Here is a 25,578-nt window from a genome sequence, read left to right as displayed (position 1 = left end):
TCAAATGGCAATGTGATGACCGGATCATCTGTATTTTTATTTGTATTAATTCAGGCATAACTGTTGACCTTAACACCACATTATTATTCTCCAGCTGATCATTGAATACTATGGGATCTTTGGTCTGTAAAGGACCAAAGGAGCCTCTGATTAACATTTCATGATTACCTTTTTTGACAGCGCAGCATTCCTTAACACTACATTGGGAGTAGCAGTATGGAACTTTGTATTCAAGTCTCTGGAATGGGACGTAAACCCAGAGGCTTTGATTTAGAGATGAGAATGATACTAAAAGGCACACAACTGATCTTCTAACATTGAACTGCACTCCCCTGCTCCTTCCCCGTCAGCAGCATGAGGGTTTATACTGTCCATCTGTGCTAAGCAAATTCTGTCAGGGACCATTGTCCCTCTTTTACTCCAAGCCCAGGGTGATTTTGAAAGAACACAATCCATTTGATAGAGTGTGTCCTCATTCCTAACTCTTGTATTTGATTAAAGATAGTGAAGGGTAGCAGTTGAGTTTGTAGTGTCTGAAAAGATGTCAGTGTGGATCTCAGAAGATAACAAAACAGCATTGTAATTGTAATGTTGTCAAATAGCCTGTCTTCACCCAGTTACTATCTCTTTTCCCCCTTTCTAGTGAAGTATATGAGAGAAGCTACACCTTACATCAGGAAGACCTCTCCAGTTTCAGAACTTGGATGGGAAACCCTCCCTCCAGAGTCTCCCAGGCTCAGATCCGCGGCCACGGAATCTCATTCAACCCCTTCATTCTCGTTACCCAGCAACTCCAAAGATTCGAAGAGCATTCCGCTGAAGATGTGTTACGTCACACGAAGTTTGAGTGTGCCAGACCCTGAAAACAGGTGAACCTGTTTCTCTTTTCATTAACCATTATATTTACAATTGGCAGGATGACAGGGCAGGACGATTCGGGATGCAAATATCTTTAAAAGAAGCTATTAATAAACTTCAGCTAAAGTGAGGTAACATAATCAAGAATGTGTTTAGTTTAGGTTTCATTTCATGAAATATGACTTGGGGTCCATCAACAGAGAAGAACAGAGACCAGAGATGAAACTAGAAGTTGTAATATCTTTCCTTTTGAATATGTGGAGGACTTACTTGCCCTCTCAGATGAATGTCAGATTCCACAGCCACAACTTGGAAGTGCAGGGGAGTTCTACCCAGCATTCTTTTTCTTAAAACATCATTTTTATTATCTGGATATCTGGTTATTATTATCATGTGGCTGTACGTGGGCTCTTGCTGTTTGCTAATTGCTTGTGGCGTTTCCTAGATTACAATAGAGTGTATTTCAGAAATTGCTTCATTGGCTATTTTGCATCATCCTCAGATCCTGAAACATGCTATGGGAATGCAAATATTTCTTTTTCTTTCCACCTCCTCTCCCTCTCTGGCCCGTCTCTCTCTCTCTCTCTCTCTCTCTCTCTCTGGATTCCCTAATTGCCTGCCTATTACTTCAATTATGCTTTGGATCTCATATTCTGAGGAGATCCCTTTCTAAAGAGAAACAAATTGTCACTCTGTACACAACAGGATAAGGAATTGCAACTGAAACAACATTTAAGCACAAATTTATGAGAGAAGATCAACTCGAGTGACAGCAAAATGAACAAATCACAGAGAAAGGAGATTTTGCAGTCAGAGCCTGGATAAGGAACAAGAGCATTGTTATTGGGAATGCTGCGAATGGGATCTTGGAGAGCAAGGCATCGAGGTAGCAAGACTTGGATTTGATACTGAAAGAGGCCTTGAGAGTAATTGATTGTGGAAAGTTCAATCCACCATAACATGGGAGTGGCACGCTCCCTGGTGATACAGGAACACTGAGGGCATTGAAACAAACACATGGATCAACTGGCATGGAAAAACAGTGTGAAAGATAGATTAGAAAGAAAATGTAATACTCTGTTCATTGTCACCCAGTTATAGGAAGGATATTGTTAAGCTGGAGAGGGTTCAGAATAGATTTACCAGGATGTTGCTGGGTATGGAAGGTTTGAGTTATAAAGAAAGGCTGGGACCTGACAGAAGTTTATAAAATAAGGAGGTTTAGATGGAGTTAATGGCAGTTGTCTTTTCCCCTAGCATGGGAGATTTCAAGACTTAGGGACACATTTTTAAGGTGGGATGAGAGAGATTTTTAAAAAGACATGAGAGGCAAAATTTTTATTGAGGATGGCTCACATGTGGAATGATCTTCCTGAGGAAGTGGTGGATGTGGGTACAATCACAATGTTTAAAAGACATTTGGATAGACACATGAATAAGAAAGGTTTGGAGGGATATGGGCCGGTAGCAGGCAGGTGGGATAAGTTTAGTTTGGGATTATGTTCGGCATGGTAAAAACAAGGACTGCAGATGCTGGAAACCAGAGTCTAGATTAGAGTGGTGCTGGATAAGCACAGCAGGTCAGGCAGCATCCGAGGAGCAGTAAAATCGATGTTTCGGGCAAAAGCCCTTCATCAGGAATACAGGCAGAGAGCCTGAAGGCATCCTTCAAGCTATCTGCCTGTATTCCTGATGAAGAGCTTTTGCCCAAAACCTTGACTTTACTGCACAATTATGTTCGGCATGGACTGGTTAGACCGAAGGGTCTGTTTCCGTGCTGTATGACTGTAGTGCATGCTGTTTATCAACGCATTATAAGAAGACAAACTATCTAAAGAATAATGTTATTATTTAATCTAAACATAATGCTGCATATACTCAGCATGTCAGGCAGTATCAGTGGAGAGAGAAAATAACAGTTTAGGTCAATTATTTCTCATCAGACCTGATGAAAGGTCAATGATCTGAAACAAACTTGGTTCCTTCTTGCTCAGATTCTGCTTGACCTATTAATCATTTCCAGCATTTATTATTTTATTACAGCATAATAATCCAAGCGTTGCATAGTTTGAGTTTTACAACATAACAGTACAGCTTAATTTGTGTCCACTAATGTTAGTTTCATTTCTTCAGTTGCACCCAGGAAGCTGTGATTTGCCTGGAACAATGTGGCTACGGTCCAGGATTTTAAGATTGCACATGCTGTCACTATTATAGGCTGTGTCTCTCTAGAACTATCATAAACACCACACACAAGACTCTTACAACAAAGCGAGTACTTCTTTAATTGTATTCACCTATGAATCATGTTGCAATGTTTTTTTTCATACCTTTAGCTGTCGGTTTTCATTTCTGTTGTTTCAGTTTGACTTTGAACTGCCATTATTTTCATTTTAGAAGGCTTTGCAATGCATAATAGGGTCTGTGGGTGTTGGATATTTAATGTGCTGTCTATTCCGTTCTGCCCCAATGGCTTTCAGCTGTGCCTTACTGAGCAGCACACATTCCTCTAAGTCAGAAGGTTACCTCTTCAAGTCCCACTCTTGAGACTAGCAGTCAAAGTTTCAGTTGTCACACCCAGTGCAATACTGTCAAACCAAGAGACTGGCTAAGAAACACAATACTGGGGAAGAGGGGACTTGTGTTTATGAGGTAGCTTTTCCAACTTCAGGATATTCTGAAGTACTTTAGAAGAGTATTCACTGTTGTAATGTAGGAAAATCGATAGCCATTTTGCGCACATCGAGGTCCCATAAGCAGCATTATGATGAAAATCAAATCATCGGTTTTTTTTGTGAATTTGATTTCAGGATAATTATTGGTCTAGAGACTGGGGAAAGCTCCCTTGCCTTAGTGCCAGAGGATCTTTTCCATCCACCTCAGAGGGCAGACAGGGTGCTGCTTTAATGTCTCATCCCAAAAAGACCCCAGAACTTGGAAACGGTACAATCCATGTGAAAATTCCCCAACTCCAATCATGTCCTTATCCTTCCCATTCACCCTTAACTTCTATCTTATTCTACAGAGGCTCTCTAATGACTATCATTGACCAAGTCCTATTGTTTGTGAACTTTTGCAACTAAGCAGTACATCTGGCACTGTGCAGAACATTACTTATGGACAGGATCCCTGAAATCACCTCCCAAACGTGTAACCTCTACTACCTAGAAGGACAAGGGCATTAAAAACACTGGAACACCACTTGTAAATCACCTTCTGCCTTGGAAATCTATCACTGTTACCAGGTCACGCTGTGTCAAAATCCTGGAAAACCCTTCCAAACAGCATGGTGGGAGTCTGTACCTCGCATAGACTGCAGCCGACCAGCACCTTTCTCGGGGGTAAATAGGGATGGGAAATAAATATTAGCCGAGCCAGCAATGTCCACATCTCATGAATGAATTTTTAAGGTGAAAGGTAATATCCATTGTTGATCGGGGAAAAGTCCCCTTATTGATTGTAAAGGATCAGGGTGATTTAAAGTTTCAAACTACCTTCCACAACAACAACAATGGTGCTATATCAATCGTTCTTTTAAACCTTAAGATTGATATACCTATGTTAACTAAATTTGTTAAAATGTATGGGACAAAGATGATTATATAATGTGTGATTCTGGCAGGAGGAGTTCAATGGTGGTCAAACTTCACGGGCAGAACAAAAGTATACATGTTTTATTTTATCATCAGGATGGTCGATTGGTTTAACTTTATTACTGTTCTCCAGAACACAAGAGACTTTCATCGGATCTCTTCAATAAAATCAAAAACATTTTGTTTATTCCAACAAAAGTATTTACACAAGTGGCAAAACTGATTAACAACTAAATTAAGATGGAAAATTGAAGTATGTCCCTCTTAATACCAATAAATACACATTCATTTGCAGTTAGTATCTCTGCAGAGCTGAGTCTTATCCAATCGGTGAGAAAAATTTTATGGAAGAAAATCACACCCGTGCAGATCAAGTGTTCAAACTAAAAGGGTAGAATAAGTTGACTTCTCACAGTCCCTTTTGGTTTCTTGTTGATGAGACCAAGTTGCTGTTAGCTACTGAGTGACAGAAGACCCTCACTTTTGGTTAGGCCCAGGTCCTTGGGCTTAGTTAACAGTTCAGCTTTCAGAGTTTCCTAGCCCTCGGCCTCTGTCTCTCTCTCTTTCTCTCTCTCGTTGCTGTTTTGCTCTTAACATATTTATGGAATCTCTTTGGATTATCCTTAAACTTATCTGCCAACGCTAACTCATATCCCCTCTTTGCCTTCCTGATTTCCATTTTAAGAATGCCCCGATACTCAATAGATTCATTTGAATCCAGTTGCCTATATCTAATATAATTCTTTTAAATTCTTGACACGAACCTCAATATATTCATTCATCCATTGTTTCCTAATCCTACCAGCCTTGTCCTTTACTCTATCAGGAACACAATGACTCTGAACTCTCGTTATCACATTTTTTTAAATTGATGTAAACAAGAAAGTAAATGTTCTTAAATGACAGATAATAAATGATGATCAAACTTCTTTGTTTTAATGCTGTTTCCTTCAGACAATTTGAACTGCATTCTCCTGACTGCAAGTACACGGTGGCTCTGAGGTGTAAGGATTCCAGCACAGCCCAAGCCTGGTTCAACACCATTCAATCGAATACCAATAATCTGACCAGCAAGGTCATAGCAGAGGTCAAAGATCAACTGGGAAGAACGGGGATAGCTGGGAATCGAGAGATTCGTCACATAGGCTGGCTCGCGGAAAAGGTAAGATGTGAGAAATGCTTTGTTTATCTTTTCATGTTTTGCACTAGCAATGAAAGTCTTGTTTAAACAATTGCAGGATGCTGTGAAATTATCCAGAGGTTAGTCAAGGTTAATGGAAATGATGATACAGAGAAAGCAGCAAAGATCTGTTTCCTGACTGCTGATCACTTTTGCACAGTAGCTGTTTAATTATTTTATGAGCCATATAAATAAAGTTTACTGGTTTATGAAGCTTCCCATGATTTACCAAAATACCCATTTTGATTAATCCTTCCAGCAAATATATTATCACTGTTTTGTCAATGATGATATACGATTGAAGGGAGTGTACTATTATGAGCAGTTGCCTAATGAAACAGAACTTGAATATCACTGAGATATGTTGCTGAAGGTTTGTGACTTGCACTCATCTGGACAAACTGAAGAATGCCAAATTTCACATGAACACAATAGTTTATAATGTGGAAGAAAAGGTGCTGAGTAGTTGGCTGGCTGATCATTGCCATTCAGGAAGCAGGGACAACTGACAGGCACCCCAAGTGCTCAAGTGATTCAACAAGTGTGCAAAGCTTGAATGCTTCTACCTTAATGTGGCAGAGTCCTACATATTTTAATAAATATGAGCACAAATCTTGGGCGTGCAACTCCTTGGTCAGCTGACCTTTTTAACAAGCTGTATCCCTTTCTCTGGCTGCATAAATTATTATGGTGGTTTAAAATTTGGCATTCTTGCAGTTAGCCTGAGAAATTCAAAATGAAAAGTTTTTGCAATATTATTCCTGTTTCTGTAGACTATGTCCAGAAAGTTGTTGATTGGTCAATGATGATACCATAATGATTTCGCTAATCATTGCCATCTTACAGATGAAGTGTTGACACTTACAGGTGGAAGTAACTGATCCTATGGTCACTGTTCTTAACAGGAGTAGAGGAGATTTCCTGATGTCATGATCAATATTTATGCCTTAATAAACACTATGAAAATGGATTATTTGGTCATTATCGTATTGATATGTTTGGGATCTTGTTGTGCAAACACTGGCCGCTTTGTTTTCGATGATACAGAGGTGTATACCTCAGAAGTACATAATTAGCAGTGAATAACATTTGGGAGGCCCTGAGGACATGAAAACTATTCATATTTCCCATCACTCCACCATCAAACATTGCCTTTAGCTGTCTGGGCACTGAACTCCAGAATGCTCTCCCTAAAACGCTCGCTCTCTCACTCTCTCGCTCTCTCGCTCTCTCACTCACGCACAAACTCGCTCTCTCCACCTCCCCCTTCCTTCCATGAAGACATGCCTTGAAAGTTTGACTAAGTTTTCCAATTATTGTCATACTGACTCCTTATTTGGCTCATTGTCAATTTTGTCTGATAACACCCTGAAGTGCCCTGGGACCATTTATTTTGATAACAGTGCAGCATTGTATAAATACAGTATGATAAAAACCAAATGCTCCAGATACAGAAAATCTGAAATAAAAGCAAAGTACTTGAAAAACTCAGACGTTGTGGCTGCCTGTGTAGATGAAGAAATGAGGTTACTGTTTTGAGTTGCATTTAATTGTTCTTCAAAATTTGTGTTCTTCAAAACTATGTTTAGGTCAAGAGAAGAGAGATTCAATCTATTCAGTCTTTCCTGATTTTGATAACTTCCTAGTTCTGGTATCGGAATTTTCTTTTGTACTGTCTCCAGAACGTTTAAATCCTTTCTGTTATATACAGTCTTTTTAAGGCAAGGTCTAATCTAAATTCCTATTGAGTGGATCAACTGAGCCAATGGACTAAAGAATAGTAGATAGAGTTTAATGCAGGTAAATGCGAGGCTTGTATTTTGGTAAGAAAAATCAGGGCAGGAAATATACAGTTAAGGGTAGGCAACTGGGAATAGTTGTTGAACAGAGAGATCTAGGGGTGCAAGCCCATAATTCCTTGAAAGTGGCATCACAAACAGTGGTGAAGAGGGCATGTGGCATGCTTGCCTTCATCAGTCAGACCATTAAGTACAGGAGTTGGGATCTCATATTGCAACTGTACAAGATATTGGTAAAACCACGTTTGGAATACTGTATACAATTCTGGTTGTCCTGCTAAAGGAAGGATTTTATTAAACTGGAAAGGGTGCAAAAAAGATTTAAAAGGATGTTACCGAGACTAGAAGGTTTAAGTTATAAAGAGAGACTGGGACGTTTTCCCTGGAACTTGGGAAGTTGAATAGACCCTTAAAGTCATAATGAATATAGATGAGGTGAATAGCCAAGGTCTTTGTTCCCCAGGGTAGTTGAGTCCAAACCTAGAATGTATAGGTTTATGGTGTGAGGGGAAAGAGTTAAAAAGGACCTGAGGGGCACCTTTGTTACACACAGGGTGTATGTGGAGCAAGCTGCCAGAAGGAGTGGCGGAGGCGGGTACAATTACAACATCCAAATGACATTTAGACAGTTACCTGCTTTAGAGGGATATGGGCCAAATGTAGGAAAATGAGACTAGTTCAGTTTCAGAAACCTGGTCAGCATTGGGTGAAAGGGCCTGTTTCCGTGCTGTATGGCTGTTCATAGAATCCCTACAGAGTGGAAACAGGCCCTTCGGCTCAACAACCCCACATCCACCCTCCACCCAGACCCATTCACCTTCCCTATAACTCTACATTTACCCCTGACTAATGTGATCTCTGAACACTATGGGCAATTGAGCAAGGCCAATTCACCTGGCCTGCACATCTTTTGGCTTGTGGGAGGATACCGGAGCATCCGAAGGAAAACCACGCAGACAAAACCACGCAAACTCCACACAGACAGTCACCCAAGGCTGGAATCGAACCCGGGCTCCCTGGCCTCAACTTCTTCCTGTGGTGCTGGGAGTCGATAAAGTGTGGCGCTGGAAAAAGTACAGCAGGTCAGGCAACATCCATGGAGGAGAGGATTAGAATAGATTACTTACAGTGTGGAAACAGGCCCTTCGGCCCAACAAGTCCACACCGACCCGCCGAGGCGCAACCCACCCATACCCCTACATTTACCCCTTACCTAACACTACGGGCAATTTAGCATGGCCAATTCACCTGACCCGCACATGTTTGGACTGTGGGAGGAAACCGGAGCACCCGGAGGAAACCCACGCAGACACGGGGAGAACGTGCAAACTCCACAGTCAGTCACCTGAGTCGGGAATTGAACCCGGGTCTCAGGTGCTGTGAGGCAGCAGTGCTAACCACTGTGCCACCGTGCCATCCGCATTTCGGTCAGTCGACATTTCGGTCAGAACCCTTCATCAGGACAGTCTCTCCTGCTCCTGGGATGCTGCCTGACCAGCTGTCCTTCTCCCAGCCCCACACTTTCTCGACTCTGACTCTCTAACAACCGCAGTCCTCACCGTCTCCAGTGGTAATGGGTCCTATCATTTCCTGGGTAAAGAATTGCTTATTAGATTTATGGGTGACTATTGTATATTTATAACCTTTAATTTTGGGCTCCTTCTCAAATGTCACTTCCAGAATGTGGAAGGTTTAGTACTTTTCTTTAAGGTGTCGGATCGCTGCAGTACTATTTATTTTACATTTTAACTTGGATTGAAACAAAAGTGAAAGTGAAGGGAGCAGTTAGCCACAATGGAGTGACAGGAAATAATGCACATAGGCAGTTTGCTAGAACGTCTTGGAGGGCATTGACCTCCCACAGGGAATAAAGAGGAATTAACTTGCTGTTGCCTTTGGAGGGACTGCTACCATTTATCACAGCAGATAATTGGATTCTATTGAAATCTCTGCTACAAATGCAGTATCACTGCTTCCTTTTAAATCTAGGATCTGTCTGAATGCCGGTTTATTCAAATACAGAAGAGAAAACAGTATTCTTGACTGAATTGAAAAATACATGGTTATTGTTATTGTTTTTTCAGGCTCAATGTTACTGACTGACTGATTGTTTAAAAGCTTTATTTCAGGAGTGCACAATTAACTCATCTCAGTCCTCTTGGGGCAAATGAATTAATCCTGGTGAAGCAGTTTTGGCTGTGCATTCTCGTATTGGACAGGTTCCTTGAGATGTAATTAATTGTTCTTCTTGGTGTGTCAGACAGAAGAAAAAAACTAGTTGCTAGAGAATGCCAGTACCAGTCAAAGAACTTCTGGTTGGTTAAGTACTTGTTGCAATAGCTTTGGATGTTGAGTTGAATTTTGTATTCTGTGAATATCCTTTTTGGATAGTGATCATCATTATCCAATGTCTGATAACAATATTTATTTACAGAGCAAACATAAAACTTCATCTGTGGGAAATGAGAATTCCTCTGCACATTGTTGGATTGGGGTGGACAAAGTCAGAAATTACATGACACCAGGTTATAGTCCATCTGGTTTATTTAAAATCACAAGCTTTTGGAGCGCTGCTCCTTCATCAGGTGAACTATAACCTGGTGTCATTTAACTTCCAACTTATTTAAGGAAAGATGGAAATATGTTGGAAGCAGTTCAGAGGAAGTTCACTCTACCTGAAATAGGCAGGTTTCCTCATAAGGAAAGGTTGGACAGACTAGACTTGTAGGCAAAAGTGAGGACTGCAGATGCTGGAAACCAGAGTTTAGACCAGAGTGGTGCTGGAAAAGCACAGCAGGTCAGGCAGCCGAGGAGCAGGAAAATTGATGTTTCGGGCTAAAGCCCATCAGGAATAGAGGCAGGGAGCCTCCAGGGTGGAGAGATAAATGGACGGGGGGTGGGGGGGCGAGAGCTGGGGAGAAGAAGGTAGCAAAGAGTACAATGGGTGAATGGGAGTGGGGATGGAGGTGATAGGTCAGAGGGGAGGATGGAGCAGATAGGTGGGAAGGGAGATTGGCAGGTACGGCAGGTCATGAGGACAGTGCCCCCCCCGCCCCGCCCCGCCCCGCCCCTAATTTATCTCTCCACCCTGGAGGCTTCCTGCCTCTATTCCTGATGAAGGGTTTTTGCCTGAAGCGTCAATTTTCCAGACTGGGCTTGAATCCATTGGAATTTGGAAGAGTAGGAGATTACTTGATTGAATCGTAACTGGGTGGATCCGAAAAGGATATTTCCTCTTGAGGGAATCTGTGACTGAAGATTACTGTCTAAAAGGGTCACTGACTTGAGACAGATGAGGGCAAATTTGTTCTCGCAGAGAATCGCAAGTCTCAAAAACACTGCCTCAAAAAGTGATGGAAACCAAGTCTGAATATTTTTAAGGCAGAGATTCTTGATGAGTGACAGGTGGGGGGGGGGTATGGTGAAAGATTATTGCGGTGGGTGGGAAAATGGAGTAATCGGATCAGCCATGATTTTATTGAATGGTGGAGCAGGCGTGAAGGAGCAGAATCCTGCTCCAAACTGGTATGTCTTTATGTAAAGGGCAGTGGAAGCAGATATAGTAGTAACTTTCATAAGGATAAATAACTTGGAAAAAGACTTAAAAGAAAAAAAAATCGCAGTTCCATGAAGAAAAGACTATTTGGATTGTTTTTCAAAGGGTTGGCAGAGACTTAGTGGGCTGAATGGCCTCTCTTTGTGTACTGCTCGATGCTATGATGTGCCTCCACATCTGAGATACACAAACTAAAAACTATTCATTAAAATTGGTTTTCTGGTTGTGTAATGATCAAATAATACCTTTTCCTTTTTCATGGGCATGCCATCTAAAGTACTGACAACAATATAAAACTGAACTTCTAATTAATACCATTACAGCTTCCTTGCTGTCCAAAAGAGAGAGAAAGTTAAGCCCTGAAATTTGCTTATTGATCAAAGTATAATTTCTCAAGGAAGTTTGGAGAATTGAACAGCAAGAGCTCAGATTCTAATTTTCCAAAATGCAGTATTCATTTGCTACAAAATTGGAATGACACCAATTGGAAGTGTCATTCACTTCAATTGAATCTCCCATCAATCCAGATTCTGGTCTCAGAATAGAAGCTTGCAATTTCCAGGATTAATTGTTGTTAAGCTATTTACTTTTAAACTTTGTTTTTTTTTCCCCCAATTTGTCTCTTGAGTGTCTGCCTGCAATTATACATTAACTGCAAGCCATATTTTCTGAACTGTGGTCCTTTTAATTCAAAGGAGCCTTGATCAGTCCATCTCACGATGAACTCTGAAGTAGTAGCAGCTCCATACTCTGAGGTTTGTTTGATTCAAGACTTGAAGGAGTAGTTCCCTCTCATGGATTCTTGTTCTGTGATTTTTCATTAGGCAATAGAATGAGTACATGAAGACTTTGATCTTAGTGTTCTCACCAGGCTGGTGATGTTGTGGTTCAGATATCTGCAAATCTGTTGAACTAACAGAGTTATCAAGGATGAAATGGTGTTGGCAATGTCACTGGATTGTGATCAAGGAGCCCAGCCTTATAATAGAGGGTGGCACGGTGGCTCAGTGGTTAGCACTGCTGCCTCACAGCACCAGGGCCCGGGTTTGATTCCAGCCTCAGGCGACTCTCTGTATGGAGTTTGCACATTCTTCCCGTGTTTGCATGGGTTTCCTCCAGGTCACTTGTTTCCTCCGACAATCCAAAGACGTGCAGGTTAGGTGAATTGGCCATGCTAAATTGCCCATAGTGTTCAGGGATGTGTTAGTTAGGGGTAGATGTAGAGTAATAGGGTAGGGGAATGGGTTTGGGTGGGATACTCTTCAAAGGGTTGGTATGGACTTGTTGGGCCGAAGGGGCCTTTTTCCATACTGTTGGGGGTCTATGATCTTCTATGATGTCTGATCTGGGGCCACAAGTCCATGGGAGCTCATAGAATTTAAATTCAGTTAATAAATTTGGTATACAAAGCTATTCTCAGTAATGGTGGCCATGACAACTATCACTGATTTTTGTGAAAATCCTTCTCATTCACCAGAAGGAAATCTGCTATCCTAACTTGGTCAGGCCTACATGTGGTTCCAGACCAACAGTAATAGGTTAACAGTGAATTGTCCTCTGAAGTGACTGAGCAAAACTCTCAGTAGTAAGGACTGTTGAGAGTGAGCCACAAGTACTGGCTTGATCAGCAACACCCACGTCATTATAAAAAATGCTTGTTGGTAGTCCTGGCATTTCCAATCAAAGTGATTGATGTCTGCATTCCCTGTGGCCCTTGGCAATTAGGCCATGAACTGGAAGGCCCAGTTGTTGCAGCTCAGATGATACCTTGAAATTTCCTGGATGCCCAATTGCATTAACTCTGTCCTACCTTCATAAGTAACTGCAGGTGAGAAAGGAATACAGGTCCCTGATTTACAAACATCCAATGCTTGTACTTAAACAAGACCCCATATTAATATTAAGGTTACACCAGGCAAATGTTTGCGTACTTGCAAATGGCTATTTTATATTGTCCTGCATTGTGTACCAACTTGCATAGAAACTGACTTATTAACGTACTCAGGAATGGAACATATTCATAGCCCAGGGACTCCCTGCATGATATGAATGGGTGATGTCTGCCCCGTTTTTTTATATAGTGCTTGTGTGCAAGTCTTGGAGAGCGTTCAGGATAATCCGCTGCAAAGATGGCATGTTGGATAGAAATTAATGAGAGCTGATGATGACCAGAATACTGATTTATTCTGTCTAGCTAGTCTGCTAAACTTCTAACTTATAATTTGAAGGAAAATTAAAACCTGAACTCATATTTTTTACAGAGTGGTCCCTAACTAAACTTGAAATTTAATATTGTGATAAGGGCAGCTTGGAGTGTTTTGCAACAACTGAATAAAATACAGTCCTGAGGAGCTTATGCACTGCTAACAGTGGAGAGAGCTTGTCTCTCCTCTCAGCTGGGTATAAAGATCCCACAGCTGCTGTTTCACAGAAGGGCAAATATGTTCTGTGTCAGTGCTTATCTCTCAGGTAACACTGCAAATCCGCTTACCTAGTTCATTGTTGAATTGCTGATTAATGTGTTTGAAGTAGTAAAAGGAGCTATATAAATGCAGTTTGTTATTTGAAAGGAGATGGGATTGAGAACTCCTTAATGCGCTCCATTTCTTTCTCGATTTAGACAATGGGAGAGAACGAAAAGAGACAATGGAAGCCTGTTCTGGTAGTGCTGACCGAAAAGGACATGGTGATTTATCCCAGCATGCCTCGCATGAAGGAATCCTGGTCCAGTCCTGCTCACACTTACCCATTGCTTGCTACCAGGTAAGGAGAGGGGACAAACTTCCCTTTTTATAATTAAAAACTTTCTTCAACTTACCAACAGAAACTTGACTTCCTTTTCATTGCAAGAGCTTCTCAGCTCATCAACCATGTAAATACAATGGGTAAAGGTCAGGTCAGACGCTGGGAAATTTATGATGAGTAACTGACCACCTGACTTCCCAGAACCTATCCACCATTTACAAGGCACTCAAAAAAACTTCACACCATCCAGAGAACACGGCCAGTTTAAAAGGCATACTGTCCATCACCTTCAATATCGAGTCCTTCCACATCCAATGAGTGGCAGCAGTATGCACAATCTATAAGGTACACTGCAGTCACTCACCAAATCTCCAAACCTTCAAACCTCAACCACCCAGACAGGCAAGGGTACCAGAACAATTGGAAGTTTCTCTCCAAACCACACATCATACTGACTTAGAATCATATCACTGATCCTGCACTGTCACTGGGACAAAGTGCTGAAACTGACTTCCTAACAGCACAGTAGGTGCATTTACACCACATGAACAGCAGTGACTCATGACTACTTTCTTTGGGGTATTTAAGGATGGGCAATAAATGCTGGCTTTGCTGGCAATGATGCAACCCAAGATTGATTTTTTTAAAAAATCAACGTAAGTTTAATTAAACTGGAACTGATGGGACTTTGACAAGTATTTCTTACCTTATATTCTTTAGATCTAATCATTTCTTTCACCTTCACTGCACATTGTACATGATTAGCCTTCCTTATTTTGAACAAAGGAGCATAGGAACTTGAGACCATTCAGCCTTCTGAGCCTGTTCTACCATTCAACAAGATCACAACTAATCTGTGGCTTAACTGCACATACTTGCATTTACTACATATCTTTAACATATTGGCTAACTAAATCAATCTCTTATTTAAAATTATCAACTGATCCATCATCATTTGCCAGTTATGAAAGAGAGGTTTTAAACTTCTACCAACTTTGTATAAAGAAATATTTCCTGTGAAGATTGACTCTAATTTTTAGCCTGTGCCCCGAGACTCCCTCACTAGTGGAGTATGAACAATCAGGGAGAAACCATCAGATCTCTATAACACTTTGAACACTAAATTAAAATTATTCCTTAACCTTCTAACAACTTCCAATTAATTGTGCTATCCCTCTTTTTGTAATTTAAATTTAAAGTCTATCATTCTGGTAAATGTATTCTGTACTCCCTCCAAGGCCAGCAACTGAGAAATATTTACAGTGCCCCAGGTGTGATCTAACTAAGGCTTTGTATGTACTTCATCATGTGTATTATATTCCTCTAGGTATATCGACTGCAGACTTGGATAATTATTGAACGTTTGCATCTCCTATAGAGAGGGTGTGGGGAGAGTAGAGGGCGAATTTAATCCTGCATCAAAGTGATTCTGAAATTCGCATTATATCCTGTAATTCATCACTCTGATATGAAAAACTTCAGTGAATTCATCTTGTCCATGTAATCCTGGCCACGTCAATTCGATCAATGTAAATCAGTGAAATGAGATTGCCTTGCCCTGAGTTACTCAGAGACAGTCTCCAGTTAATTACCAGAACAATCTGGCTACAATGTACCAACAGAGTGATACACCAATGTGTCACTTTTGAAAATTCCAATTCTCTTGTTTAAGTTTCTCCATGGCTACAAATGCCCTAACCTCCCTGGGCTCTGCAGCATCCCTCCAAATCTCATGATTTTCTGACCTCTTGCCTTTTATCCCCTCATTCCACCATTTGCTGTCTGTTTCGGTCAGTTGCCTGGGCTCTCAGCCATGGAATTCCTCCTCTAAACATCTTGACTTCCTTTCCTAAGAATGTTTCTTCAACCCCTTTCGGTATCAAGTTGTTCCTAAAATCTCCCTCCTTTGGATTGGAGAGTTTTTTTTCCCTTAGATTACACCTCTGCAGAAGTATTTTTATAATGTTAAAAGTGCTGCTTCTTGGTGTAAATTGGTGCACTAGGACCTGCCTTGCTTCATTTATGGGTTAACATTGAAAGCAGGTGGATGTGCCATCTTGTGGTCAGGTGCATAAATGGTGAGGCATAGTTCAGCTCAAATCAGAAATTTAAGGCTCAAGATATTTTTGTAATCAACCTGTTTGGAGATGGTATTGAGCAAGGTGGGACTTATACATGAAGCTCCTGACTCAGGTATGTTTGCTACCATTGCATCACTTGACCCTCATAAACATAAGGCTTAATTAGCTTTTGACAACTTAAAGCAGATGTCCATTGTTAGACCTGTTTACTGTGATCTAATGGAAGTACCCCTGAATCTGCTCACCTGGGTGTGAACTGTGGCTCAGTGGGGGTAGTACTCTGACCTCTGAAGGTTTTGAGTTCAAGTCCTGCTTCTTAATGCTAGTGTTAGAGTAGTGCTGCTGCTTCCTTTACAGGTGCGGTACACATGTACCAAACCTTCAAATTCTTGGAATATTTGGATGCTATATCTGTTTTGCATTTCAGATTCCCTCAGATCAGATCATTGTTCGTAGAATCCGTACAGTGCAGAAAGAGGCCATTCAGCCCATTAAGTTCAGTACAACAGAGGGCTGTGGAGGCCAGGCCACTGAGTATTTTAAGACCAAGATAGGCTCTTAATTGTCAAGGGTTACGGGGAGAAAGCAGGAGAATGGAGTTGAGAAACTTAAGCCATGACTGAATGTTTATCAGACTCAATGGACTGAAATGGCCTAATTTCTGCCTCTGTGTCTTATGGTCTAACCCTCTGAAGAGTATCCCACCCAGACCCTAACCCGGTCCCTATAACACTGCATTTCCCATGGCTAAACCACCTAGCCTGTATATCCCTGGACACTATGGACAATTTAGCATAACCAATCCACCGAACCTGCTCATCATTAGACTGTGGGAGGAAACTGGAGCAGATGCTGGGAGAATGAGCGCACAGTCACACGAGGTTGAAATTGAAGCTAGGTCCCTGGCGCTGTGAGGCAGCAGTGCTAACCACTGAACCACCATGCCGTTCCAGAGGAATTGCCGAAGAAGAGGGGCAGATGAGTATGGTCGACCAAGTAGCTTTAAGAATGGGCAGAAAGGATTTATCTTTGTTTAAAAAAAACTTCAGTGAATCATTTACAATCTTTGATTTCAAGCCACTAATTACAAGGAAATGCCACTGGAAAAATCCCAGTTATTTATTTGTATCATTTATGTAGTTTGGGTGGGGAGGGGTTGGTCAGAACTAATGAAGGAATAAATTATTAGCTGCCTCGTGAAAAGTCCAGCTCACTGTGCCAGGGCATTGGCCTTTAGTGAAGCTTTGAAAGGTTTCCTGAGACAAATGAGTGGAAGGTTGATCATTGCCAGGTGGTTTTTCTCCCATGACCCGACCATGACCCAGTCTCCACAACCTAGCATTGTTGTTCTGACACTAGCTCATTCGTATCATAAAACCCCTTCCTCTGAATCATAGGAAACAGCTTTAAGAATGTCTGTCTGTCTGGTTTCTTTACCCTGAGTCTGTTTTCAGCAATCTTAGTTTGTTTGCATCTGTGTTACTTGTAACATTTTCATCCCCTTGTCCTTAAAAACAGAAAAGCTTACTGAACAATGCAACTTAACATGAAGACCCCAGAGCTTTAAATGCTTACCTTGGGTTTAAGTGTTTGAAGTGGAATTATAGGTCCTGTTCTCGTTTGCCCAGCCTGTAAAATTACAGAGCAAATATTTCAAACTGCTATGCACTCCCCCTGCCCCAAACTCCAACTTCAACGTCCTTCTGAATTTGCCAGCTGTGGGTGGGGTCTAGTCAGAAGTAGGGGTTTCTGGTGCTTTGTCCATTTTGGTGTTCAGTAGGAGCTGGGATAAGACAAATTTTATAGGCAAAGCCTCTTTGACTTTCAAAAGCAACAGGAAAATTTAAGATGAGCTTTGAGAAGAATCTGAAGATCAATAGTTCATCAGGTCACCACAATTACATCCAGTTGAGTAAAGGCACTTCATTTGAACTCACTGCGAGTCTGAGACTGTGGAACTTGCTAGTATCAGACGTACTTGAAATGAACAATAAAGATGCACTTTAAGATAAGAAACACAAGTACACGAGGGAGAGAGAGAAAAATGTAGGTTAGGCCACCTTTGGAATGCTGTTTTCAATTCTGGTCTTCCTGCTGTAGGAAAGATGTTAAACTTGAAAGGATGTCAGAAAACATTTACAAGATGTTGATGGGGTTGGAGGATTTGAGCTATAGGGAGAGGCTGAATAGACTCTGTCTATTTTCCCTGGAGTGTCAGAGGCTGAAGGGTGACTTTATAGAGGTTTATAAAATCATGAAGGACATGGTTAGGGTGAATAACCAAGGTCTTTTTCCTGAGGTGAGGGAGTCCAAAACTAGAGGGCGTAGGTTTAAGATGAGAGAGATGAGATATAAAAGACCTAAAGGACAACTTTTTCATGCAAAGAGTGGTGTGTAAATGGAAGGAGCTGCCAGAGGAAGTGGTGGAGGCTAGTACAATTACAACATTTAAAAGGCGTCTGGATAGGTATATGAATAGGAAGGGTTTAAAGGGAATTGGGCCAAGTGCTGACAAATGGGACTAGATTAGATTAGGATGGACTGAAAGACCTGTTTCTATGCTGCACAACTCTATAAATAGAAGGATATTTGGAGGAAGTTAGATGAAGTGGAAGGAGTTCAAAGTTTGTGAGAAGATTTGTAGCTCGGGTGCTCGTAGTTGTGGTTCTGTTCGCCGAGCTGGGAATTTGTGCTGCAGACATTTCGTCCCCTGTCTAGGGGACATCCTCAGTGCTTGGGAGCCTCCTGTGAATCGCTTCTGTGATGTTTCCTCCGGCATTTATAGTGGTTTGAATCTGCCGCTCCCGGTTGTCAGTTCCAGCTGTCCGTTGCAGTGGCCGGTATATTGGGTCCAGGTCGATGTGCTTATTAATTGAATCTGTGGATGAGTGCCATGCCTCTAGGAATTCCCTGGCTGTTCTCTGTTTGGCTTGTCCTATAATAGTAGTGTTGTCCCAGTTGAACTCATGTTGCTTGTCATCTGCGTGTGTGGCTACTAAGAATATCTGGTCATGTCGTTTCGTGGCTAGTTGGTGTTCATGGATGCGGATCGTTAGATTAGATTAGATTACTTACAGTGTGGAAACAGGCCCTTCGGTCCAACAAGTCCACACCGACCCGCTGAAGCGCAACCCACCCATACCCCTACATTTACCCCTTACCTAACGCTACGGGCAATTTAGCAAGGCCAATTCACCTGACCCGCACATGTTTGGACTGTGGGAGGAAACCGGACCACCCGGAGGAAACCCACGCAGACACGGGGAGAACGTGCAAACTCCACACAGTCAGTCGCCTGAGTCGGGAATTGAACCCGGAATGTGAGGCAGCAGTGCTAACCACTGTGCCACCGTGCTGCCCAGGAAGACACCATTAGCTGTCTTCCTGTCTGTCCTATGTGGTGTTTTGTGCAGTCCTTGCATGGGATTTTATACACTACATTGGTTTTGCTCATGCTGGGATTTGGGTCCTTTGTCCTGGTGAGTTGTTGTCTGAGAGTGGCTGTTGGTTTGTGTGCTGTTATGAGTCCTAGTGGTCGCAATAGTCTGGCTGTCAGTTCAGAAATGTTCTTGGTATACGGTAACGTGAACATTATGGTAGACTGGCTAGCAAGGTTAGATCACATGGAATACAGGAAGAACTAGCTATTTAGATAGAGAACTAGCTCAAAGTTAGAAGACAGGGTGGTGGTGGAGGGTTGCTTTTCAGACTGGAGGCCTGTGACCAGTGGTGTGCTACAAGGATCGGTGCTGGGTCCACTACTTTTTGTCATTTATATAAATGATTTAGATGTGAACACAGGAGTTATAGTTAGTAAGTTTGCAGATGACACCAAAATTGGAGGTGTAGTGGACAGTGAAGAAGGTTACCTCTGATTACAACGGGCAGCACGGTGGCACTGCGGTTAGCACTGCTGCCTCACAGCGCCAGAGACCTGGATTCAATTCCCGCCTCAGGCAACTGACTGTGTGGAGTTTGCACATTCTCCCAGTGTCTGCGTGGGTTTCCTCTGGATGGTCCGGTTTCCTCCCACAGTCCAAAAAAAATGTGCAGGTTAGGTGAATTGATCATGCTAAATTGCCCATAGTGTTGGGGGAGGGGTAAATGCAGGGGAATGGATCTGGGTGGGTTGCACTTCGGCGGGTCGGTGTGGACTTGTTGGGCCAAAGGGCCTGTTTCCACACTGTAAGTAATCTAAAATCTTGATCAGGTGGGCTTAGGGACCGAGGAGTGGCAGATGGAGTTTAATTTAGATAAACGTGTGGTCCTGCATTTTGGAAAAACAAATCAGGGCAGGACTTATACACTTAATGGTACAGTCCTGGGGAGTGTTGCTGAACAAAGAGATCTTGGAATGCAGGTTCCTTGAAAATGGAGTCACAGGTAGATAGGATAGTGAGCAATGTGTTTGGTACACTTGCCTTCATTGGTCAGCGCATTAGGAGTATAGGAGTTGAGAGGTCATTTTGCAGCTGTAGAGGATATTGGTTAGGCCACTTATGGAATATTCTGTGCAATTTTGATATCCCTGCTATAGGAAGAATGTTGTGAAACTTGAAAGGGTTCAGAAAAGCTTTACAAGGTTGGAGGGTTTGAGCTATGGGGAGAGGTTGAATAGGCTGGAGCGTCAGAGGCTGAGAGGTGACATTACAGAGGTTTATAAAATTATGAAGGGCATGGGTAGGGTGATTTGGAGATGCCAGTGTTGGACTGGGTGCAGAAAGTTAAAAATCACACAACACCAGGTTATAGTCCAACAGGTTTAATTGGAAGCACACGAGCTTTCGGAGTGACGCTCCTTCATCAGGTGGTTGTGGAGGACACAATTGTAAGGCACAGAATTTATAGCAAAAACTTAGTGTGATTTAACTGAAATTATACTTTGAAAAATACCCACACTCATACATGCATGTATGCTATATGTTTGCTATACATTCTGTGTCCTACAGTTGTGTCCTCCACAATCACCTGATGAAGGAGCGTCGCTCCGAAAGCTAGTGTGCTTCCAATTAAACCTGTTGGACTATAACCTGGTATTGTGTGATTTCTAACTATGGGTAGGGTGAATAGACAAGGTTTTTTCCCCTGGGGTGGGAGAGTCCAAAACTAGAGGGCATAGGTTGCGGGTGAGGGGAAAGATTTAAAAGGGACCTACGAGGCAACTTTCTCACGCAGAGGGTGGTGAGTGTATGGAATGAGCTAGCAGAGGAAGTGGTGGGGGCTGGTACAATTGCAACATTTAAAAAGCACCTGGATGAGTATATGAATAGGAAGGCTTTAGAGGGATATGGGCCAAGTGCTGGCAAATGGAACTAGATTTGGTTAAGATATCTGGGTCGGCATTTCTGAGTTAGATCGAAGGGTCTGTTTCCGTGCTGTATATCTCTATGGCTCAATGGGTAAAACAAGGTGGGAAATGGGAGCAAATTAATAAGAGATCTCAGAAATTAAACAACTGTCAGTGTGCTATTTTGACATTGCCCTTTTGTTTTCTGGAACCATAAATGAATTGCCAAGGAATGATTTAAAATTTCATGAGATATGTAATAGGTCAAAGTGACAGTGAGTGCAAGTAAACTTCCAAACATGAATCTAATTCTGTTTATGAAATTAACAGTATATGTAGCTTTGGAAAAAATCCATGTTAGACTGACAGCTCCAGTGCCGAGTCACATAGTTCCTGGGTTAGTGTATTTAAATTTTGGAATTTTCCCTATGTGTGGTATGCTGTTGGATATGGTCGTGTGAATATACCGAGTGAAAGCATTTAGGAGTGAACCACTAACTTTTCCATTCAGTGAAGTTCTTGTGTTTTCATAAATTAAGCAATGAATATAAATCGGCCCTGAGTCTTTGAATGTCACGAACTTCACACCTGCCTGGTTAATATGTTGAACTAAAAAAAATGTTTGGATAAATATCTGGAAATAATACTGTTAAAATGCAACTCATTCAAATCCAATAGTGGTGATGAAACCCATCATAAATAATAATTCACAAGCTCCCTAGCTGGATTCATTAATAAGCTCCTCTTCAGCTGTCCATTATTCAGAACATTTACAAGGATCCATATAATCTGCCTAGCAGATAATGAAGCTTGCTTAGAACATCCAGAAATCTTGAATGAATCCTGTTTCTATGATTAAGGTGGCAGTACTAAGTACAGTAACGTTGCCATCTCTTTACCTCCCTCAAGCCCATCTGTATTTGAGACCCTCATCTATTCTTTTGTTACCTTCACTTTTTCAACATGATTGCTCTCCTGAGTAGCCACCAACCATGCATCCTCCATAAACTGGATCTCAATCTAAATTCTACTGGCACACATTACCTCCCACTAAGCCTCCTTCACTCACCAGCCGCTATGTTGAACTATTTTGATTCATGATCTGGTGATGCCTCCATTTCAAAGTTCTTTCCCTTGTATTTATATAGTGCCATTCACAACCCCCAGATGTCCCAAAGTGCTTTACATCCAATGTAGTGTTGTCACTGTTGCAAAAAATGAAACTGTAGCAGCCTAGGGATGAGAGTGAGGTGGAGCAGGATGCTAGGAGCAGAAGATTACAAGGTTTAGGCCGAGCTAATAAAGGCCAGTCACTGTTTTGCTGATGCCAACAGGTGGGTTAGAGAGCTGTCTCTTTGAGAAGTGGCCACATGTAAGAGGGAGATTTAGAGGATGGAAGCATTGGGGGAGCCCATCAAAAGGATGAGTTAACAGGGAAGCCACAGGAGCTGAAATGTAGGTTGGGAGGCCACATTGGTATTGGGAAGAGATAAAGACACTACAAGTGGCGCAGCACGGTGGCTCAGTGGTTAGCACTTCTGCCTCTCAGATCCAGGGGCCCATGTTCAACTCCTGCCTCGGGCAATTGTCTGTGTGCAGTTTGCACATTCTCCCCGTGTCTGTGTAGATTTCCTCTGGGTGCTCTGGTTTCCTCCCACAATCCAAAGACGTGCAGGTTGGGTGAATTGGCTATGTTGAATTGCCCATCGTGTTAGGCGCATTAGTCAAGGGGTAATGGGTCTGGGTGGGTTACTCTTCAGAGGGGTCATTGTGGACTTGTTGGGCCAAATGGCCTGTTTCCATACTGTAGGGAATCTAAAAAGTGGGGAGGGAGAGTGCATGGGCAGAGATGGCTGCCAGTGTGGTGAAGAGGGAATGGTTACAAGCTTTCAATAAAGAAACCTTCAGCTGATTAAGATTTTGGGAAAATCTGAAATCACTGAGATAATGCATTACTTGCAAATAAATATGGTATGTCTAGATTTAGGTTGTAATTATTCAGAAGCTACTCCATGGGAAATAGTATAATGGATGCTTTTGTAATGAGGTGTTAAATTTAAAAATTGAAATCTGAGATGTAGCAGAAAAGGCAGGAGCTGCCTGGATATAATACTCTAGTTTTGTGACTTTGTGATGGAAACATATTAGCTGTAACCTCATCAGCCTGCAGATATTAGATTTATGGTGATGGCTTTTTGTATGTAGAACAATATATTAGCTATTTTGGGACATTTTTTGCTAACTTAATATGAGTTTTGTGCCAATTGAAATTTGGTTGGTATCTCAGAATCTAATGCTTTCCTTGTGCACTATGTCTAAGTTTATTAGAATTGATTATTATTGAGGATATCGATGAATTCTTCTAATTCTGCTTCTGTCTGAGACTATATACCATGTATGTCAACACAAATAGCGTGTGACAGTGTGACCGTGCCAACTAATAGAACAGAGTGAGAAGGCAGCCCCTGAACACTCTGCCTAAAAGCACTGCGGGTTTACCTAGACTCAAAGTTCAAGAAAGCAGCTCATCATCACCACCTCAAAGGCAATTAGAGTGAGTAATAAATATTGGTCCAGTCAGCAACTGCCACAATCCATGTACGCATTAAAAACAAACCTTCCAAAACTGTGACCTCTCTCATCTGGCTCAGTTCTACAAGCTGAAAGGCCTGAATGCCACTTCCTGTTTGTGTTCTCAATCATTTGAAACATTTCCAATGCCAGATTTCCCATGAACAAATTTGTGGACTTCAGTTATTTCAAGTTTACGATGAATGTGTGTGTCTGTCCTGTTTTGTAGATTGGTTCATTCTGGTGTGGGGAGAGATTCACCACAACCAGGTGGGGAGCTGTCTTTTGCCACTCGCACTGGAACACGCCAAGGCATCGAGACTCACCTCTTCCGTGTCGAGACCAACTCCAGTTTGTCCAACTGGACCAGGCAAATTGTACAGGGCTGCCACAATGCAGCCGAACTAACTAGAGAAGTCACAACCAGTGAGTATCTGTCATTTTTGGTGGGAGGAAGCTTTCTGTTGTGTGACATTTCCACTGGAGTTGTCAAGATATCTCTTTGCTTTTAGAAAATGGTCTTTAATGAATATCCTAGACCATGCACAAAGGAATTAATAATGGAATGGAGGAGGAGTTGCAGTATTTTTTAATCAATTGGCATCTGTTGTCTACCTCATTTCTGAAAGGGCTCTCACCAGCATTGGTAAAGGTGAAAGATGACCTTGTTTAGAGCAGCCCAAGCTGGCAAGGCACCAATTTGCCACCTTTCTCAAACTACCTTATGACAAAGTTAAAAATCACACAACACCAGGTTATAGTCCAATAGGTTTATTTGGAAGCACCAGCTTTCGGAGCACAGCTCCTTAATCAGGTGGTTGTGGAGTATAAGATCGTAGGACACAGAATTTATAGCAAAGGTTTACAGTGTGATGTAACTGAAGTTATATATTGAAAAAGAGCTGGATTGTTTGTTGAGTCTCTCATCTTTTATAATGAACATATTAGTATTAGTTCCTTCGTGTGTAAACCCCAGAACTTTCTTAAAGTTATATTCTCAAGTGAACTTTAACAATTGGTGCCATGTTGGCCCAGATAATGCACTGAAGTCGTGAGGTGCCCTTAGTGAGACTGTTTGTTTGTGCCCCAATCTTCAGACTAATTCTATTTCTAAACAGGGATTTACAGAATCTTACATGGATTCTTCCACTTTTTGAGCAAAATAAAATGTAATTCTGCAAGTACAAATTCACCCCACAAATTTGTGTGAGTGCGTGTGCGCGCACGCACTTTTGCATGTATGTGTGCGGGGTATATGAGTGTCTGTGAGAGAGTATGTGTGAGAGTGTAAAGGGGAATAGGTCTGTGAGACGGTGTGTGTGAGTGTATGTATGAGCATCTGAGAGATGGTCTGCGTGAGTGTATTGGTCAGCAGGTGTCTGTGTGTGTGTGTCTGTATGTGTAGTGAGGTGGGGTCACCTGTAGTGTTTCATGAACCCAAGGGCCCGGTTGAGGCCATCCCCATAGGTACCGACCTTAGCAATCAGCCTCTGCTCGGCCACTTTGTGTTGTTGCCTGTCCTGAACTCCGCCTTGGAGGACGGTCACCCAAAGGTCCCAGGTCGAATGTCCCCGACTGCTGAAGTGTTCTCCGACTGGGAGGGAACACTCCTGTCTGTTGATTGTTGCACAGTGTCCATTCAACCATTGCCATAGCCTCTTCTTGTTCTCACCAATGTATCATGCCTCAGAGCATCCTTGCCTGCAGCGTTTGAAATAGACAACGTTGACCGAGTCACATGAGTACCTGCCACTTATGTGGAGGGTGGTGTCCCCATGTGAAATGGGGATAGCATCTACCATGACAGGGTTGTATGGTGCTGTCCTGAAAGCCAGACAGTTTGCTATGAACAATGAACAATGATCTGTTTGAGGTTTGGTGGTTGTTTAAAGGCAAGAAGTGGAGACG

The 25,578-nt window shown here is 42.1% G+C and overlaps 1 protein-coding gene across 1 annotated transcript in view; it reads left to right on the top strand.

The window, feature by feature from the left end:
• The window catches only part of sntb1 (syntrophin, basic 1), a 124,447-nt gene that overhangs the window by 86,853 nt on the left and 12,016 nt on the right, over window positions 1–25,578 (top strand). The window contains exons 4-7 of the mRNA XM_060823040.1: window positions 644–869; window positions 5,406–5,613; window positions 13,607–13,749; window positions 23,900–24,096. Coding sequence (XP_060679023.1) covers window positions 644–869; window positions 5,406–5,613; window positions 13,607–13,749; window positions 23,900–24,096 — 774 coding nt within the window. The remainder of the gene's footprint in view (window positions 1–643; window positions 870–5,405; window positions 5,614–13,606; window positions 13,750–23,899; window positions 24,097–25,578) is intronic.

This window comes from Hemiscyllium ocellatum, chromosome 4 (genome assembly GCF_020745735.1).
Source record: "Hemiscyllium ocellatum isolate sHemOce1 chromosome 4, sHemOce1.pat.X.cur, whole genome shotgun sequence".
NCBI lineage: Eukaryota > Metazoa > Chordata > Chondrichthyes > Orectolobiformes > Hemiscylliidae > Hemiscyllium > Hemiscyllium ocellatum.
Note: the sequence above shows the minus strand (reverse complement) of the source record. Positions and strands in the feature narration are given on the sequence as shown.